General features: G+C 61.3%; 1 protein-coding gene across 4 annotated transcripts; it reads left to right on the top strand.

Moving 5' to 3' along the window:
- The first annotated feature begins 8 nt into the window (after positions 1-8).
- On the top strand, positions 9-19,091 carry KCNAB2 (potassium voltage-gated channel subfamily A regulatory beta subunit 2). 4 transcript variants are annotated; one of them, XM_031613405.2, is made up of 16 exons: positions 9-91; positions 5,835-5,953; positions 6,164-6,205; positions 13,364-13,407; positions 13,559-13,596; positions 13,704-13,783; positions 14,817-14,861; positions 15,255-15,299; positions 15,373-15,416; positions 15,485-15,571; positions 17,365-17,450; positions 17,544-17,664; positions 17,908-18,002; positions 18,083-18,203; positions 18,272-18,360; positions 18,499-19,091. In XM_031613405.2, exons 2-16 carry the CDS (start codon positions 5,877-5,879, stop codon positions 18,586-18,588), a joined length of 1,104 nt encoding a protein of 367 aa, XP_031469265.1. In that variant the 5' UTR covers positions 9-91; positions 5,835-5,876; the 3' UTR covers positions 18,589-19,091. The 4 variants fall into 4 exon arrangements, with proteins under 4 accessions (XP_031469265.1, XP_089979146.1, XP_089979145.1 ...); XM_090123019.1 differs by lacking the exon at positions 9-91 and adding an exon at positions 1,993-2,284; XM_090123020.1 differs by lacking the exon at positions 6,164-6,205.
- Positions 19,092-20,088: the final 997 nt, after the last annotated feature.

Genomic DNA, 20,088 nt, shown 5'->3' on the forward strand with positions numbered 1-20,088 from the left:
TGGGGCGATGCGCGCCGCCCCGCGGGGGAGGCACCGCCCGGCTCCGCTCCGCGCCGCTCCGCTCCGTCCCGCCGCCCGCAGCGCCGCGCTGGTGAGCGGGGCGGGGGCCGGGGATGCGGGCGGTGGGGATGCGGAGCCGAAGGACGAGGGTCGGCGGGGCGCAACGCGGGGGTCGCGGGCAGCGGCAGACCCCGGGCGTTACGGGCTCCCGGCGGCCGCTCAGCGGGGGGACGGGGCGGGGCCGCGCCCCTTTATAGCCAATGGGCGCGGCGCGATTTGCATGCTGCCGGAGCGGCAGGCCGCGCAGCCAATGGGAGGCGGCGGGGCGGGGCACGCCCCCCACGAGGGCGCCGCGCGGGGTGCGATGTCCGCGCAGTGCGGAGCCGCTCCCCGCACCGCGGTGCCGCGCGGCCGTCGGATGGGGTCACGCCGGACGTTACCGCTCGTGCGGCGGCAGCGCCGACAAAATGCTCCTTTCTGCCCTCCCGTTGCCGAACCTCGAGCCGCCCCGCACGGCCCCGCACCGCACACCTCGAGCAAGCGGGGCCAGATTGCCGCTGGCTGTTGGAAACGCGCTGCTGTGAGCCGCGCCGCCGCGCCGTGGGCGAGCGCCAAAACAGCTGAAATTCATGTGTGTAGCAAGTACGCATATTGCCGAGGAATTACACATGCATATATGCAGCGATTCCCCCGCCGGCTCACAAGAACGCCGCTGCTCGCCGCCGCACGTGGAGGTGCACGAGAGCCGTGGGTTTCCTTTGGGTGTTTCATGCTGCCCAAGGAGGGGAGCGCTGAGACGTGCCCGAGCCCCACGCTGTGCCCCTGCCCCGTGTGCAGCCCTATGGCACAGAGTGCAGCACCGCATCTGGAAGGGCCGCGCGTGGTTTCCTGCCGTGCTAGGAGTGGTGCGGCGCGGTGAGGGACTCCCAGCGTTTGGTGCTCCCGGTAAATCTCGGCATCGGCTTCTCCTCGTGTTTCCCTGTGCCGGGCAGCACGCCCACAAGCTGGGTTTGCAGAACAGAGGGCGATTTTCTGGCTGTGCTGACGGCAGTGCCATCAGTCCCGGCGGCCGTGGCACTGCTGGGGCCGCGTCTGCGCACAGAGCCCCGTTGGTTTTCACCATCCGAGTGCGATTACAAGCACAACAAGGCTGAATTTCGGGCTATTTTGGGACTTCTGAGGCAGATGCCTTTCCTTGTTTTTCCAAGCTGCCATCCCATGTCCTGCGTGCGGCACAGAGAGTGGGTTCCTGCTTTCCCATCCCAATGCCAACTGCGAGCTGCGCGCTTCTGAAGCAGCAGTCCTTGCTGCTCTCCTGGCCTCTGGTTCTGCTGCCAAACCTGGGCAGGGTCAGCTCTGCTGTAGCAGAGCCGTGCTTATGCAGGTGTTTCCCCTTCACCTCCAAAGCACACATTCTGGGGAGGAGCTCTCCAAGATGACAAAAAAAGCAAAAGCCAGTTAATTAAAAAGCAGCAACCGCTGCCAGCGGGGCACCTCTTAGCGCTCACCAGGAGCTCTTGGTGCAAAGACAGAGGCACGCGTTGCGTGCTGGTGCCAGGAGGAAGGCTCGGGGCTGGAGCAGCCCTCGGTCCCGGTGCCACGCGGGTGGCACGGAGGTGACCCAGCGCCGTGGGGTCCCGAGATGCGGTGCTGCGCCTCGAGCTCAGCTGAGCCCCGTGGGATTCTGGCGGCGGCTCTGGGTGCCGGCACATCGTCCTGGCTCTGTCTGCTCCTCTGGGGCAGCGCTGAGGACGCCAAGCTGGTGCACGTCCTGTTCTCTCCTCGGATCTCACAGCTCCGGTGCCGGCACCCCCGCCCCCGCTCCGCGCAGCCGTGCCCCATCCCCGCGCTGCCGTATTCTCTGTTCCTTCAGAGCGGCACCGGCGCGGTCGGAAGGCGCTTCCCCCCACCCCCCCGCAGCCCTTTGTCCCGCACGGTGCTGCGCTGCGCACGCCCGCACTGCGCGGTTCCGGCGGCGGCGGTGCGGGAGCGCCGATCCGAGCGGCGGGGCCGCCCCCCCCCCCCGCACCAGCACCGCGTTGGGGCGCGGAGGGATGGGGTAAACGCGCCCTGCTCGGCGCTCGCTGCGGACCGGCACCTGGCACCGCGCTCCCAGATCTGCAGAGCCTCCATCTCGCCGCCGTCAGCTGATTTGCGTCTCGGTTCTGTGGGTCTTTCTTCTTGTTTTTTTTTTTTTTCCCTCCCGACCGCGCATCTTCATCGCCGAGGAGGAAAAACTTTCGGGGAGGGCTGGCTCTGCGTGCCCGCACGCCGCGGAGGAGAGGTGGGTGCGCGCCGCGGGGTCCTGCGCTGCGGTGCGGTGGGGCCGGGTCGGTGCGGTGCGGCTGTTTGTGCCTCGCCCGCAGGTGCAATGCCGCATCCAGCCCGGATGGATGCAGTGAGTCCCTGCAGGGCTGCACGCCGCGGGTGTTGGGGTGCAGCGTTACTTCGGTGCTCACAGAACGCGGATGTGAAAAGGAATGATGGCCCGCGATGGGCCCACATGTGATTATCGGGTTTGTCACTCCAGGAGCTGAGCGGTGCTGTTTCAGAGTGCACGGGAAGAGCAGGCGGCCTCACGTGTTGCAGCTCAATCCCTGCCGGGCGGGTCTCCTGGTGTTAGAATGAATGGGTTATGCCATAACTGCACACCCGAGCTGCTGCAGGGAGCTGCGGTGTGGCTGCGGCTGGCCCGGCTCTGCGGGAACCTGCGGGGACACGAGTGCTGCCTGCAGCCCTGCAGGTACTGCTGCGGGCAGGGACATGGGGACGTGGGGACGTGGGGACATGGGGACCCAGGCATACAGGGACCCAGGGATGCAGAGGATGTGCGAAGCATTTGCAAGTCATAGCAGGGCAATGAGTAATCGTCCTTAACTCATCTTTTCCGTAGCACGTTTGGGGGAGAATTCGCTGAGGATGCTGTTTACCAAGTCCAGGGGGAAAAAAAATATCAATCTCAGAATGGGCACCTTGAGTGGAGAGAGGCTCTGTGTGGTTGAGACATCATCACATGAAGGGCTGGGAGCTAGACACGGGCTGGGTGCCCTGGGGGGGTCCCACTGCTCCTCCATCCTTTTCTTGGCCACTCAGCCCGGGCTCTGCCATGCTCCAGCCACAGCAGTGACAGCCACAAAGGGCATGGGAAGGGGCAAGTATAAATCCAGTCCTTCTGGGACTTGGTAGGACATTTGTGCCCATGATGTTTCCCATGTAGCAGCCACCCAAAGCCGGTGCTGTTCTGTGAGGACATCCAACAGCGTGGTGCCAGGTCTGCACTGGAAGCAGAGCAGCAGATCAGTGCCCACCCCATGTGCTGGGCTGCTGCTGACGGAGCTGGAGATGCTCACAGGACCTGTGCCTGGGGCTGGCTGGGGCATGTGAGCATCACATGGTGGCTCTACCCAAAGGAGAGCTCCTGGCTAAGAAACAGGCATGGGCTCTCACTTTGGTCTTTTGGCATCACTTCATCCATGGGGTAGGTGCTGCCTGTCTGATCTCTGCCGGCATGTTCCTATATCTGTCTACATCTTGTAGAGACCAGGATAAAACCATGCCATTGGATCTCAGCAATTAACATTAATGAATGAGTCTTAAAGTCTCCTTCAAGCAATGCATCAGGCACAGCCTCTGCTCCGGGCCTTATTAGCCATCAACCCTTCCAGCATCCCAGTGGCTCTCCTAAACCATCATGGCGGTGAGGACGGGGATGAGGATGAGGATGGGGATGGGAGCATTTACGGCACCCCTTGCCCCCAGGTCCTGAGCATATCCCACAGCTTTGTTCCCAGTACCCAACAGAAGAAAACGCTTCTGTTTCCGTGCACCACCCTGCAGAAATCAGTGCAGCTGGGGCCTCCTAGTGAGTTTTGCCCTGATGAAGCTGAAGCTGAAGGCATCATCTCAGCCTCCAGCAGGGAAAATAGGAACATGCCAGCACTGTGGGGCCAGGGATGTTGGCTCTGAACTTCTGGATGGTCGCGCTGGTTCTTGGTCTCCGGTGCTGCCCTGCACTGTACCAGCTGCCCCATGGCACACTGCTTTCCTTTGCAGCTGGGACAGGACCCACTGCTCCATGCTGGAAGAAGGCACCCTGTGGGCTTCCCATCCTCTTCTGCATCTCAGTGCCACCAGCAGGTCCCCCTGAGAGTGGTCACTGCTCTGTACTGTCACAAGTTCCTGAAACAGGGTCAGGTTTGTCCCAGGCTGCCCACAGCCAACGCACTGTGGAATGCAGGGCTGGCACTGCCACAGTTATGCAGAACACCCCAAATGAGCACTGCTATGCTGTGCATTCATTTTGAGCCTCAGTTTCTGGCCTTTCCCACCCCCCTGCTCATGCAGGCACAGAGCAGTCCATGCCCGGCTGTGGCTCAGTGCAGGGTCTCTGTCCCCTGCAGGTGCCCCACATTGCATGCAGCTCCCCTTAGCCTCAGCGTTTTGCTTCCTGTTCACTCCTCTGGGGAGGGCACGAAGTGCAGTGCAGGAGCATTAGCGTGCGGTGGGAGGTGCTGTGCATGCGAGGTTCTGTCCTCAGGAGCAACGCTGCTGCTGCCCGCACTGCCCCCTCCTAGGGACACCCTGCAGCGTTCGGGGACCTTCCATCCAGCCCTGCCCATGGGGCTGCTAAGCCCCGGCGGGGAAGGTGCTCGTGCTGCAGGAGTGATGCAGGCTCCCAGGCACCCCCCAGGGGCCGGGATGGGGTTGCGGCACTTGGCAGCATCGCGCATCCGGGTGACACTGCAGCAGCGCGGGTCGCGTCGCTGCAGGGAGCGGTGCGGCAGAGCAGCTGTCTCCCGGCATTCAGCAGCCGAACCCGTCCTTGCCGTGAGCTGCAATGACCCCGTTCCTTCTCGTGCGAGGCGCTGCGGCTGCAGCCGGGAGCAGATGAGAGGGCCGAGGGACCGCTGCCGCTCTGCGCAGGGTTTGCTGCAGGGTTGCAGCACGGGGACGGCCGCGCTGCCGCAGCCGCTGCCATTGGGCCGTGCGGGCTGCAGGGGATGCAGCGGGATGCGTGCGTGCCACGCCGGGCTGTGCATCCGCTGGAGAAGCGGCACGGAAATATCTCGCCCCAAATCCAGGGCAGAAAGCAGCTCACCGTCTGCAGCGCAGAGATTCGGTGCCGTGCGCTTATGGAAGGATCATTTGAATTTGAAAGATTAAAATCCCGCCCTTCCCCTCCCGCATTCCTCCCCCCCCCCCCCCGAAGTACAATAGCGTGAGGGCTGCAGAGCAGCCACGGGGATTGGTGCGGGTGGGAATAACGCACACCCTGCAGGGGGAGCCTCCGGGGGATGCTGCAGCGTCGTGTTGGGGATTTTTTTTTCCTCCCATCAGCAAAATGTTGAATTTTGCAGGCCCTGAATTTCTTCACTGCTTCCTGCTGTGTCGCAAGAGCACGCTCAGGGCAGCGGGGCGGGCGGCAGGGCAGGAAGCAGTGCAGGCAGCAGCACAGGCAGCGGGCAGCCCCGCTCTGCACCCAGCAGCACAGCAATGGGCCGGGCTGGGCACAGCATCCACATGGCACCCAAGCTCACACTCAGCTGTGGTCCTGCTGTCTGCATCAGCTGCGATGTGGCAACTCTGCCTTCCATCAAGTGGCAGGAGTTTGTGAGCCCATAATGGGGGCTGGTGGCATGGGATGGACTGTGGGGGGACGTGGGGTAAGCAGAACCACGGTGGTGCCGGTGGCGGTGCCGGATCCCACACGGGATGGCAGAGCTGTGCCATGCCCGCACCGCACCGCACCGCACACCCATCCGGCCCACAGCAGGAAGCGCCGTCACTCTCACACTCCAACTCTCTGCTGATTCAACCCGGCTTCCTCTTTGCAGGGGTGAGGCAGCGCGCGGGGCGAGCTTGGCGAGGCTGGCTCCATGTATCCGGAATCCACCACGGACTCCCCGGCACGACTCTCGCTGAGGCAGACGGGCTCCCCCGGCATGATCTACAGGTGAGCAGCCATGTGAGCAGAGCCCCGGGCAGCCCCTGGGTGCCAGCACCCCATATTAGTAGAGCTGATCCCTGCCGGTACGCCGCGCAGCGCTCGTGGGTTTGGCAGCGACCCGTCCCGGCTCGGCTGCGCGGTGCTGCCACGCTCCCCACTCTGCTAACGCGCTTTGTGGCATCTTTCTTCTCTCTCCTCCTTCCTTGCTGTCGGAAGCGCGAGGTATGGGAGCCCCAAGCGCCAGCTCCAGTTCTACAGGTAACCGCGTCCTTTCCTTCTCCCTAAAAATGCCTCTGGGAAGCACAGATGGCCCTCAGTGGGGCAACCCCTGCTTGTGCTAAGGTCCTGTCTGGGGGCTCCACTGGGCCGGGACACCCGCATCTGTGTGTGCCGGCTGTGCCGTGGGCAGCTGCACGCTGAAGGATCTGGCTGGGGCATGGAGAGCACTGGGAGGGCCGGGATGTGGGGCTGGTGCTGTGTGGAGAGCAGCCCCGGCTGTTAGCCATTCCCAGGGGGTGTTCCGGGCACCCATCCAGCCCTCTCATCTGCTCCTTGCATTAAGAGAAATGTCATTAACTGATACCTAAGACCACAGATGGTTGGGTTTTTTTTACCCAACCTTTTACTGTCTAAAATTAAAAAGGCACTTTTCCCCGGCGCAGTGTGCCAGCAGGGTGCTGTGGGGTACGAGGATGGCCCACAGTGGCACGAGGAGTGATGCACTGAGTCTGTGTCCCCCAAACACAGTGGATGGCATGAGGGTGGCGAGAGGGGGACAAACCTGTGCTTAGGAGATGTGTGTCCGCCCAGAGGTGCTTGCATTTCAGCCCCCTGGCACTGCAGGGATGGCTGTGTTCCGTGGATGGACAGCTCAGCTCACGGCACCACAAGGCGCCGCACTGCAGCCGCTGGTGAGGGTCGGCTCCGGGCGGAGGAAACGATGCCAGCGTTCATAAAGCAGCTGCACATCCACAGGCTTTTAGCGAAGAAGTCATGAATAATTGAGCTCCTGTTAGCTAGGAAGAAAATACCCTAATAGGACTAATGGAGCGCCGCTCAAAAACTTGACTCTGGGGGGACTTGTGTTCACCAATTGCTTCGGATGCTGTGCGCCGACACTCCCCTCCATGAAAAAAACCACAGCTGTGCCTCCCTTATAGCTGTCTGAGGGAACCCTAACAGCCAGAGCTTTCCTTTTTAATGAGCAGGAACCCCAGAAGCCGGGTGAGTCCGAGGCGCCAGGGCGGCACTCAGGGCTGTGAGTGGGGGCTGCGTTCCCTGCTGGGGGCTGCAATGTAACACTGAGCTGCTCGGCTGGGGAGGGCTTTGTTTGGGCTTCTTGTTATTGCAGTTGTTGCAGGCTGTGACACCCCGGGCTGTGGGTTGGGACAGAGGCATCGCATTGCACCTCATCCTCCGTGCGGCGCTGGGGCCCCGTGGGCTGGGATGGGGACACGGGGTGATGGCAGCACACAGAGCCCAGGATGGGTGCTTCCCACCGTGGCACATCACTGCCCGGCTTCGGCAGCTTCTCCAGCCCTGGGCTGAGCCGTTGCTTCTCGCTCTTCAGTTTGCAGAAAGTTTGTGCTAATAAGCTGCCTGTGGGTGCGCCTGGTGCTCTCCCCGCTGCATGGCGTTGTTGCTCAGCCAAAAATCACAGAGGTGTCAGTGCAGGGCACGCCATTAATTACCGCCTCGCTGCTCCGATCGTCCCCCTCCGACTCAAAGCGCCGCTTTAATTTAATTGCAGTGAGATGAAGGCAGAGAAGCAGCGCTTTGCACTCCTCCAGCTGCACAGTGAGGGGCAGCCAGTGGGGTTGTGTGTGAGATCCGTCAGCCATGGAGAAGGGCTCAGTGCTGGCACTGCAGATCTGGGGGTGCCAGAAGTCGGGGGGGTTTGCTTTCTGCCCTATGGCCCCGCTGCAGAAATGTGGGGGCACCCAGGGAGTGCTGTGCTGCAGTGGGCGCTTTGTGGCTTGGACCTCAGGTAGGGGATCCTCTTTTTGCATTTCCCTGCACTTTAGGAACATGCTGGGTTGCTTTCCTGCACACGAGGAGCTCCAGAGCATTTTCAAAAAGCGCTGTTTATCGCAGGAGCTCCCTGGGGTTTTTGGTAATTCCTTGCAAGCTAAAGCTCTTTTTTTCCCATTCTTGCTTTTTTCTTGGGGTCATACTTGAGTACAAAAGCGCACTTTGCACCATAGAACTTCTGTAAAACTAAACTTCATGGGAAAAAGAAAGAATGCCCCATGGCAGTGGGGTGCAGGCAGGCTCTGCTCCGCGCCCATCACCAATACGGGGCTGCATGGGGCTGCCAGGCGCCGGCTGCTCTGTGCAGGCACTGAGTGCAGTGGGAGTCCCAAGGAGAGCAACAAGGGAAAATCAGTGCCACCTCTTCGGTGCCGCTGCGGTGAGGTCGCAGTGCACTGTCAGTGCTGCGGTGTTGGCTGGTGGCACGGACTGCAGCACCCTGACGCGGGCACCCACGCGCCCACCACTGCCAGGGCGCATCCCCATGGGTCCCCATGTAACTGGCACGTGGCACATGGCAACGACCAAGGCAGGAGGCACCGGAGCCTCACACCTACGCCCGTGCCGTGTGCCACCTTCCCTTCCCCGCTGCTGCGCCGCATGTCCCATTCCTTTGGCACCCTGGCTTTCCCGCTTCAGCCGGTTGTTGTGCTACCTATGGCCGGGTCCTCTTGCCATCTCCATGCCACGCACAGCACTGTGGGGTCCGGGGACAACCGAGTGTCCCCACCGCCCGCTGAGCTCCGCCGCCCGCCCCGCAGCCCCCGCGCTCAGGCAGCAGAATGCTGTCCATGACGTACAGCGAGAGCCTGCGCAGCGTGGCCAGCCGGCACCACGCCGACTGGGGGCTGCAGCCGCCGCGCCGGGCGGACGCTCTGGAGCTGCGGCGGCTGCGGGACGTGCGTGCAGCAGCACAGGCCAAGACGTTGGAGGAGTTCCTGCGGACACACGGGCTCTCGCTGGACGGCTGCACGGCGCGTGTCACAGGCATGAAGTACAGGTAAGGGCCGTGGCCAGATGTCCCCTGGCACAGTACGGGAACTGGTGAATCACGGCCTGAACCACTGATTGGTCACCTGAGGTGAGCACTGAGTCAGCCACGGGAGCACAGTTGGAGGCAGTGGTTCCACCTCTCCTAGACCCCATTTAAGGGCTGACTGACACTAGGGAAGGATCTCTTTCTGGAGATCGCTCCCTTTGGAGTTTTTTCTGTGGGGACACGGGTGAGCACTTCATTCATTTTTTATTATCTCTTTCCCCTGCGACAATCTTTCTAGTTATACGACCTGTAAAATACCATCCTAACCATGCCTCTCTGCTAACTGTATATCTGTTGGTTGTACAGTACAGGAGCAGGGTGACACTGGGGCAGGGGATGTGGCAGCTCCATGTGTGCCCAGTGCTGTGCTGTGCTGCCCAGCATGGTGCAGGAGAGGCCGGAGCAAATCAGTGCATTCTTGTAGGCGCAGTTCAATGCTCTTGTCTTTTCTTCACTTTAACTCCAGCGTTGGCACAGAATTGGTGAGTGCCAATGCATGGTGCACATGCTGCACTCCCCCAGCTGTGAAATGCAGCACCAGAGCACAGGGCAGGGGATAGAGCTGAGCCAATGTCCCATGGAGTGCACAGCGCCTGCAAGCACAGGGCCAGCAGTGTGCCATTAATGTTGCATGGAGGTGAGGGTGGTGAGCGCTGCGTCGGTGTCTCGGCTTTCATGATGCTGCGGGGGGGAAAGGGAGAAAGCAGCTCCCATGGAGGAAAGGGCAGCGGGAGTTTCCGCTTCAGAATAAGCAGAGGTAACATTTACACCGTGGCAATGACTCATTCAGTATTCATGCAGTGGTTATTTATTGATGGAGTGAGGTGCGTGCGGGCACAGCCCTCGGGCACCCCCTCGCCATAGGCCCGGTGCAGGGGCTGGGGGGGCCCAGTGGGGCTGCTCCCACAGATCTCCAGCTGTTCCTTTGGGCAAAAGCTGCTGGTGGGAGTCTTAATCTGGGCTCAGGCTGCGGGCAGATTAACACGGGGCTGGGGGGGGGCTGCAAAAACGCCCGTGATTTTGTGCCCGTGGGAGGCAGCGGCGATGCTGCAATGGGTGCGGGCTTCCCGGGGTCCACATCACCCATCCCCGCTGCCCGAGCAGAGCAGCTTGGAGGCAGAGGGAAACCCGAGCAGATTACAAATTTTCTCATTGCGCCGGAGGCCGAGTTTATGTAATCCCCCGCGCACCCCCCAAACCGACCCACGGCCCCGCACCGCTTCTCTCCGCTGTAGGAATCGGCGCAGTCTGTGGCCGCGTGGGCGATCCCTCCCGCTCAGCCCATTACTTCCCGACCACTGGAGCCGCCTGCATCACCGGGGGCACACGGGCAGCTGCTGCGCACAGCCCGGAGCCGAGCGGCCATCGGCACCGCCGCGGCTCCGTCCTTCAGAGGAGACACCGGGTTTGGGTTTCACTTAATCGCTGTAGCTCTGTCTGGGGAAGTTTCGGGGAAGAGGCGCTCGGGGCGCGGCTCAAAGCGGCTCCAGCTTCAAACCCACCGGGCTTCTGACCCCGGGGGCGCTGGCGGTGCCCGCGCTGCGGACATACCGGGGGCGCGCGGCTCCCCAGCATGGAGCGGGGGCAGCGGTCACGCTCTGCCTCCCCACCTGCCCCGCCGTTGTTTGTTTGCTTCCTAAAACTCATCAAATATTGATGGCCCGGAGCCGCTCTAAGCCGTGCCTCCCCCCCAGCCCCGCAGCCGTCATGTTGGCTGAGTGATGCTCCGCCGACGTTAGGAGGAGGGCTCTGCCGCGCGGAGTTGGCCGTCTAAATTTAGGCTGCTGCCGCCTCCGCGGCCGCGGAAGGGTCACGGGCGATGCCGGGAGGCCGTGGGCGCGCGGTGCCCTCGGTGCCCCCGCCCCGGGCACCGACCCTACGGGAGCCACGCGTCCGCCGTCCGGGAACAATCTGGGCGTAGGGACGCGGCGCCGCCGGAGGCGTCAGCGGCACGCAGGACTCGAAGTTTGCCTTCAGCCTCGGGCAGGCGAGCGCCGGCGCTCCCCCGCACCTCCGGATCCGCGCGTCTGGGGGAAGCCCTCCCCGCCATCCCCGGCCCCCGCCGCGCCGCGCCGCACCGGGAGGAGCGTGGGGCTGAGCCCCGGGGAGGAGCGAACCGGCAGCCCGACAGCGGGGCACCATGCAGGTCTCCTTTGTGTGCTCCGAGCACAGCATCAAGAGCCGGAGCGCGGAGGACCGGCTGAACAGGCAGAATGCCAGCAGCCCCAGCCTCGGCACCCGCAGCAAATTCCGGGCGGTGGCCATGGTGGCCCGGAGCCTGGGGCAGCTCTCGGTACAGAACGCGCCGTCGTCCAGCGAGTCCAGCATCAAGCAGCCGGGCATGAAGTACAGGTAGGGGAGGGACGTGCTGTGTTTGGGGTTCTGCTGCCGGTTTGGGTGCGTTGGATGCCCCCAGATTTGTGAGGAGGGGGTTCCGGGCCGTGCCGTGCTCTCCCCAGATCCCCTCTCCCCTACTGGCTGTGGGTTTCTCAGTGCTACAAGTGCTGCTCTGCTCTCTGTGCGCTTTGCTCACCTTCCTTTCCTTCTTTGCAGTTTGCTCTCTCTCCCCTCTCGGTGTGGTTTTAGCATAAAGCAGTGGGACAGGAGGAGACAAAGCGCTCCCACAACGCGCTGTGGGGCTCAGGAGGACCGCAGTGTGGGAGCCGTGGGAGCAGCAGCTGTAGGGGCTGCAGGGGCTCTGCGGTGCAGCCATCCATGGGTTGTGATGGCATCGGGGCTGTGCAGTGCTGCCAGAACCCTCCAGAGCTCAGGGTGAGGGCTCAGCCCTCAGTACACGGGTTTGGGATGAAGCACAGCGTGCACACAGGACGCCTGGCACTGGGCAGATGAGGGAACGCTGCAGCAGCGGATGGCAGAGGCTCCAGCCCAGCAGAGCGGTGCTGGGCTGCAAAGTGCGGCAGGCAGGCGTGTTGCTGGGGCGAGATCAGCCATCAGCCCCTGTTAGCATCCCCATTACCCGGGTCAGCCATCCTACAAGCCATGCTAAGGCCGTGCATACTCAGCATTCCATATGCTGTTCTCTGCTCTGCCCTGCTCCTCTTTCCTTAGGCCACCCCTCTGGGGTCCCCCAGGACAGCCCCTGGAGGTGGCGGTGATGGCATTGCAGCAGGGCCACCAAACTCTCCAAATCTCCCACTCTGCTCCATACAAACTCTGCTCGGAGTGGTGCTTGAAGGGCTGTGCACCACACAGGGGATGCTCATTCCATCCCTGCATTGCTGCGAGCGAGCAACCCATAGGCTTGCACGCAGGAAGCCATGAGCAGGGATGCTCCCATTGCCCCAGTGCCACACTCCTGGCTCGGGTTGGTTCCTCTCCGTGTCGCTGCCTCTGCCCTCTGACAGCCCACAGCCATCACCTCTGCCCTCTGCTACGCAAGCTAAAAATAAATGGGGCTGAGACACGGAGCATCTGCTCTGTAGCACCCACGCCTTCCAGATGTTGGACAATAACGCAGCAGCGCAGAAGGAAAACATCCTGATTAATCTCAGCCTGAAATTAATAACCATCGCCGTGGTCCATCCCCTCGCCCCAGGGGTGGATCCCTCTGTTGTGGGCACGGGACGTGGCACGTTGCTACGCGACGCGGCCGCGCGCGGGCGGGCAGCAGCAGCTCACCTACACTTTATTTATTTTAAAGCTTGTTGTTCGAACCTTTGTGATTTGTAAAAATGCGCCATCAATCACTGTGGCAAAGGCGGAAAGGACGCCTGCCAGCCTGGATTCCTTCCCAAAAGAATGTTCTCCACTTTTCGGTGCTGAGTTTGGGGTATCACGCAGGGGTGCTGTGTTTCTGTGGGCAATGTGCTGCAGGTCCCTGTGTCCTCGTGTCCCCATGGGTGGCTGCTGCCCTGTGCCCACACTGGGTACCCCTCTTGCTCCTCCTGCCCCGTGCCCTCACGCAGCCCCCATTCTCAGTGTTCTGCTGCTCCAGCAGCAGTTCTTGTCTCTGGAAGGAGCTGCATCCACGCTCCTTTTTTGTGGTTCATTCTCTCCGGTGCCTTCTGGCTCACGACAGCTCCGTGTTTATTTCTGTTGCAGAAGTAGAGCAGCGACCGGGGCTGGGGAGCACAGTGCTCTCAGCCACCCTTTCCCCTTTCCCTCCTCTCTGTGTTCCATAAAATCCAACCCTGACTTCTCCAGCCACAATTCAGGGCTCAGAGCTCAGTGCTGCTGTGCTCTGCCCTTCTCTGCACTGGTGCCCTCCTGAGTGGGTTCCCCCCTTCCTCCTGCACAGCACCAGAGGGGTTCTCTGTGTGATTAGCTGAATTAATGAGCACGGTGTGGATGTCCGGCTGCTGCTCTAACGGGTCTCTATCTTTCAGAAATCTGGGCAAGTCTGGGCTGCGTGTATCCTGCCTCGGCCTGGGTGAGTGCACACTCCCCATCCTGCCCCACAGCAGCACTGAGCTCCCAGCTGCCACTCAGAGCCAGAGAAGTCGGCTCTGTCCCCATTCTGAGGGGTGGTGGGGATGCAGCACGGCCACGCTGCGCTCACTGTGTGCCATCTCTCCCTGCAGGGACATGGGTGACATTCGGAGGACAGATCACAGACGAGGTAAGGACCCCACGCCCGCAGCACGCAGCCTCAGCAGCAGCTCTGAATGCACTGGGGCTGCGGCCCTTGGGGTCCCCATCCCCAGGCATCCCCTCCCCTCCCCACAGATGGCCGAGCAGCTGATGACTTTAGCGTACGACAACGGCATTAATCTGTTCGACACGGCAGAAGTCTACGCTGCTGGCAAGTGAGTACCATTGGCACCATGCAGGGAGCCTTCCTCGCCAGCCCTGCTCCTCCTCAGCATGGCCAAATCCCGCTGGTCCTCAGCTGGAGGTGCTTTGGGACACATCCCGAGCCCCCTCAGCTGTGGGCTGCGATATATTTAGCAGGCAGAGCAGCACTGTGGGTATCGACACAATGGCAGAGCCTTTTTTTCCCTTTAAACCCACTCCTGCATTACGCAGAAACCTGTGCTGGGGGAGGAACGGCGCGTTCTGCACACTTGGTCCCACATGCTGAGCACGAGCAGCCCCAGCCCTCAGGGATTGCTCTGGGCTGGGCACCCCGCGACCCCACACAGCCCGCCAACCTCATACAGCCCCCCAACCCCACACAGCCTCCCACCCCACACAGCTCCCTCCCTCAGCTCTGCATTTCCACACTCCCAAGGTTCCCAGGTGCTCATTCAGTCTTCAAAGCCCTTCAGCACAAGCATGCTCGCAGGCTCTCCAGTTCCTAAATATTTGAAAGAGGGTTTGGAAGGAGGGCTGCTCTCCTGCAGCACGCAGGAACGTTCCCCCCAGGAGCACTAATAGGCGCTTCCCATCCCCGCACCGCACGCTGCCCTCCGTTTGCTCGCCGAGGACAGCCGCTGTCATGCAGGTTGGTTTGAAAGTTTGGAGAGTGGAAATAATTAAATCATTCCGCCTCTCCGCGCTCGTTTTGGGAAGTCATTTCACATTTGCTCAAACATTCCATCCCACCACAGCATCTCCTGCTGGGGTGAGGGCTCCGTCCCAGCCCGTGGCCTCTGCGTGTGCTGACCCGGTTCTGCTCAGCCCCACTGAGGCTGGGCTGGAGGCGACCCCGGTGCTGAGCGGTGTGATGAGTGGGCCCACACAGCTGCTTAAAAATAGCAGCTCCTGTTGTTGGGGAGTCCTTCGCTCCCCGCTGCGTCCCAACGCCGCTCGCAGTCACTTCTCATTACTGACGCGTCTCTGACCTAATTCCTGCTCCAGCCTAAAGAGCTCAAGGCTTATGTCTCCCTTTCCTTGCAGGGCCGAGGTTGTGCTGGGAAACATCATCAAAAAGAAGGGCTGGAGGTAGGTCTCACCCCCAAGGTCCGGCATCCCACACTGCTTTACTTTTAGGCAGCAGATTTCCTTGGTGATTGTGATGCTCGTGGGCTGGGAGGAGCGGGGAGGAAGAGCCCTCAGGGCGCAGGGCTCACGCATTGACCAAGCACTGGCACAGCTGCCCGGGGGAGTGGTGGAATCCCCAACCCCAGAGGTGTTCAGTGCAGAGAGGTGGCACTTGGGGATGTGGTCAGTGGGCAGTGGGATGGGTTGGGGTTGGACTTGGTGGTCATAGAGGCCTTTTCCAACCTTAATGATCCTGCGAGTGGGTATGGTGGTGATGGGTTGATGGCTGGTCTCAGAGGTCTTTTCCATCTTTAATTACCCTACTGTTCTATGACTCTGCCCTTCTCCCTGCAGGCGATCCAGCCTGGTCATCACCACCAAGATCTTCTGGGGAGGAAAGTAGGTAGCAGCCGCCCTGCCCCGCAGTGCTGCGGCCGGCAGTGGGCTCCGACTGCCCCTTCTCTTCTTTCAGAGCAGAGACGGAGCGGGGACTGTCCCGAAAGCACATCATTGAAGGTATGGCTGCAGGGTGCGGGGTGCGGGGCGGAGCGCGGGCTGCCCCTGACTGTGCTGCACGGCTGCAGGTCTGAAGGCATCGCTGGAGCGGCTGCAGCTGGACTACGTGGACGTGGTGTTTGCCAACCGGCCCGACCCCAACACACCCATGGAAGGTGGGTGCTGCGGTGCGGCCGTGCCGAGGTGTCCAACCCACGGCTCCGGGGCCATGTCCCTTCTTTCCCTGTTTTCTGCATGCTGTGTGCCGTATTCCATTGCCATCTGTGGGTTGTAACCATGCTTCTTGTGGCAGGCTTTCCTTTGAAAGTGTTTTTCCCATGACAGAGCGTAACCCCTTCAGTTAAAGCTCTCTGAGCATCCATCCCTCACCCCGTGCCAGGAGCGCGGCCGGGGGCTGCCGTGGTGCTGGGGGAGCGCGGCCCCATCCCCCGCTGTGCCCTTCGCTGTGACACCGGCGGCTGTAACCTCTGGTCTCTCTACATCTTTCTTTTATCACCAGGGCACCCATTTAGTTCTTCCAAGTCGAGAACATTCATCATAGAAGGTACATCGTACCCGCAGTCTGAACCCCAGTGGCATTTTATGAGACAGAACCCGCATTTTTCATTAATTTTGATTCCTTCCCCCCTCAATAACCCTCTCCATAAAATGCGCGAAGGAAAACAGCAGCAACAGCCAAACCAAAAAACCCCCCCCATCCCCAGTACATCTTGCAAGTGAAGGAACAAAGCCGACAGCTGTGCTCCCGTCCCATCCGCTCCCCTCCCCTGCATGGCTCCGGCATTGCGCTTCTGGCGCTGCTTTGGCACCGGGGAGTGCTCAGCACCAGGGTGAAGCCATCAGTCCTTGCTGCACACAGCTCTTCCTGCTGTCAGTCCGTCCTCACACAGGGCACCCTGAGGGCACCGTGTAGCCCAGCACCCAGCTGTACCCCTGTGCCACTCGCAGCATCCCCCACTGGCGTGCAGGACTGGGCATTCTCCATGCAGTCCCCTCCTGCCCCACGCCGAGCTGCCAGGTCTGGCTGCTGAAGCCTTTGGTTGACACAAAGCTCGTCCTCGGTTGAGCTGTCGCTGCACATGCTGGTGTTGTTAAACCAAACTTCAGCCATGTTCTCCTTCCTGCTTCCTTCACTTGGCATGGCATCTTGGCTTGCAACCCAGCCCGCATGGTTCAAAGCAGCCTGCTGCCAGCCGAAGTTGTGGCAGCCCCAACCCCTTCCTCCCAGCATCACTCTGGGATGGAGCAATGAATCCCTCAGCTCCGCATTTCCTACGGCCCTGAGCAAAAGTGGGCACAGCAGTTGTGCTTCCAGCCGGTTGGTACCTGAGGGTGTGGGAACATCCACCTGCTTCCCTCCTCCTGCAGCATCTGCAAGCACTGTATGCCAGCGCAGCCCTGAGGATGCCCATTCCCACAGGCCATGGCACAGCCCAGAATGGGCTACAGCTGCAGAGTGCTGGTTTTGGGGAGGGTGCTCTCTTTTGTACATCCTTAAGCCCTGTTTTAACTAATTTCTGTGGTGGAGCACTTTGGGATGAACTGGAGGCAGCTCCAGCCCCATTACCTGGGAGCAACGCTACGTCCCCAATGCATCCCTTCCTCAGTGCCTGTCCTGACTGTCACCCCCCCAGAGGACCATACATCGCCTTTTTGTCCCTCCCTCCTCATCTCAGCACACCGACCTCTGCCCGCTTCCATGTGATGCTCTCCGTGTGGTTTGACCTGGATCTGTTTTCAGTAGATCTGGAAACGCGCTAATTGCGGAGAAGCAATTTCCACGCAGTCTCTCTCTCTCTCGGGTCGATTTCCATTCCCTTTTGTTTTAATTTCCACACCCAACTCCTGCCCGTTTGGCGTTTGGATGTACACTGCTTGCAAGATGTGCATGGCCCAGCCCCATCCCTGTGCCCTAACGCCCGCCTGCTGCTCTCCCTTCCTCCGGCAGAGACGGTGCGCGCCATGACCCACGTCATCAACCAGGGGATGGCCATGTACTGGGGCACGTCACGCTGGAGCTCCATGGAGATCATGGTAGGAGCCACGTCGCCAGGGGTCCCAGAGCCCAAATCCCTGCCCCATGGCGATGGGGCCGGCGTGCGCTGACGTTGCCAATCCGGGTTGCAGGAGGCGTACTCAGTGGCACGGCAGTTCAACCTGATCCCGCCGATCTGCGAGCAGGCTGAGTACCACATGTTCCAGCGGGAGAAGGTGGAGGTGCAGCTGCCTGAGCTCTTTCACAAGATAGGTATCCATTTCACGTGGGTTCTTTTCCCAAGGGCTGCAAGCATTGCTCCTCCATCTCCGTCCCCTCCCGTGTGCCCCAGCCACCTCCACTCCTGCTTATCTCATCCCGGCTCTCCAGGCTGGTTTCCCTGCTACCCCTCCTACCCTCCAGGTTGACCCCTGCACCCAAGTGCTGCCCAACCCCAGGCCGAAGGCAGCCTGCGAGGTGCCCAGGTCACTCTCTGCTCTGCTTTGCTTGCCCCAGGTGTCGGTGCCATGACCTGGTCACCGCTGGCGTGCGGCATCGTCTCAGGGAAGTATGACGGTGGCATTCCTCCGTACTCAAGAGCATCACTGAAGGTGAGCGCCATAGGGAGATGCAGTAGTGCAGGGGTCTCAGGGCTCCTTGGAGCCCCTCACTCACCTCTCTCCCACCCCAGGGGTACCAGTGGCTGAAGGACAAGATCCTGAGCGAGGAGGGCCGGCGGCAGCAGGCTAAGCTGAAGGAGCTGCAAGCCATCGCCGAGCGCCTGGGCTGCACGCTGCCACAGCTCGCTATTGGTAAGGGGTTGGGGGGTGGGGGGGGGCAGCGGCTGGGCCCTGCTCAGCTCTGCACTCTGTATCCCCAGCATGGTGCCTGCGCAACGAGGGCGTCAGCTCCGTGCTGCTGGGAGCCTCCAACGCCGACCAGCTGATGGAGAACATCGGAGCCATACAGGTGAGATGTGCAGCAGCACAGCCATGCAGCACTGCCACGCGTTGCAGATGAGTCGAAACCGCTGTGTGGCGATGCTGAGTGCTGGGCACAGAGTGGGACGCGGGGCCACCGCACAGCTGTGACTGCGCTCCCGTGCAGGTCCTTCCCAAGCTGTCGTCTTCCATTGTCCATGAGATCGACAGCATCCTGGGCAACAAACCCTACAGCAAGAAGGACTACCGCTCCTAGGCGCGCCCGGCACGCCGCCCCGCCGCCCGATCGCTTGCTTACGCTTGGATGAAGCAAAGTGGAGAGCGCGGCCCGCATCAAGAACAGCACGCCAAGAGTGTAGAGAAACCGTTCCAAACGTCGCTGCAAGAGAACATAACGCTTACTACATAACATTTAATTTGAATGCAAGAAAGCCACCGCCGGGGAGAGTGCTGGGGCAGTGCACACCCCACGCCTGGACTCGGAGCCGCAGGGCACGCGGCCAGGCTCTGTGCTGTGCTGCTGGGGGCTGTCCTGGCACCGTGCGGAGGACTCAGCCGGTGGGGGCCATCCTGGGCGGCGGCTGCAGCCGTTGCATGCGTCTCCCTGCTGCTTCTCTTCTTTACTTTGTGTTTCCGGACAAGGAGGCCGTCGGGTGCAGGTGTGCTCAGAGCACCACGGAAGCATTGCGTGGGCAGGGCTGGATGCTGGCCCGGATCAGCGCTGTAAGAGGCTGCTGTGCAACACCAACAACAAAACCACCACCACCTCTCCTTCCAGCACTCTGCTCTGCAGCCCCAGCACAGTGCATCTGTGCCCTTGCCTGGGATGGGCGTGAGGGAGGAGAAGATGGGTGGGCAACAGGAACCCTGGGAGGGGGGACTCCACACAGCCCATCCCCAGGCAGCACCTGTTGTCCCTTCCCCTGCGCAGGGGAAACAACAAACACTGCTGCATGGAGGTGGGGAGGTAGAGCAGTGAATGTGTGTGTGCGCACAGGGATGGAGAAGGGAGCGCTGCAATTTTTATATATCTGCACAAACCATGCAGAAATACACATAAGCAGGTATATAGAATTGTATATCTACGTGCATCTGTAGGCAATTTACAGATGTGTCACTGTGTATACATGCACACACTGCAAGCACACATACATACCTGTATACACAGAGATAGCTGTGCGCCCACCCACGTGCGGGATGGCACCGAGCACCACTTCACCTGGTGCCACTGCCCAGGGCCGTGGGCTCGAAGGAGGGGCAGCAGGGGGAGTCCAGGCAGGGGCTGGCTCCTCCCCAAGCACTGTGCTCACTTCCCACCCTGATCCCAGGGGTGGAAGAGCAGAGCTCCCCTCATTGCCAGCACAATAATGACGCTGCTCCCACCTCCTTTTTACAGGATTTATTAAAACACAGAGAACATGAACCAAAACACACAGAGTACAAAGTAAATGTGAGTGTGTTGGTTACAGGTGCCATAAACCTCCTACGAAAGGTCACCACGGTGCAGTCAGTATCACAAAATAGCAGCCCACCAGGCACAAAGGCAGCAGTGCGGCCACCCTCTGCTCTGCTGCAGCAGCCCCCACAACCCCCCCAGCTCCAGGCAGCTTGCAGCCACAGAGAGGACAGGAAGGAAGAAGCAGGGGGAGTGCAGGGCGGCCGGCACGGCACAGCACAGCCCTGCCCAACTGTGCTCTCCCTCCTGCAGCATGGCGAGGACAGGTTGCAGGCAGAGGGACCACAAGGCAGGGCTCAC

This window comes from Phasianus colchicus, chromosome 22 (genome assembly GCF_987193195.1).
Source record: "Phasianus colchicus chromosome 22, bPhaCol1.hap1.1, whole genome shotgun sequence".
Classification (NCBI taxonomy): domain Eukaryota; kingdom Metazoa; phylum Chordata; class Aves; order Galliformes; family Phasianidae; genus Phasianus; species Phasianus colchicus.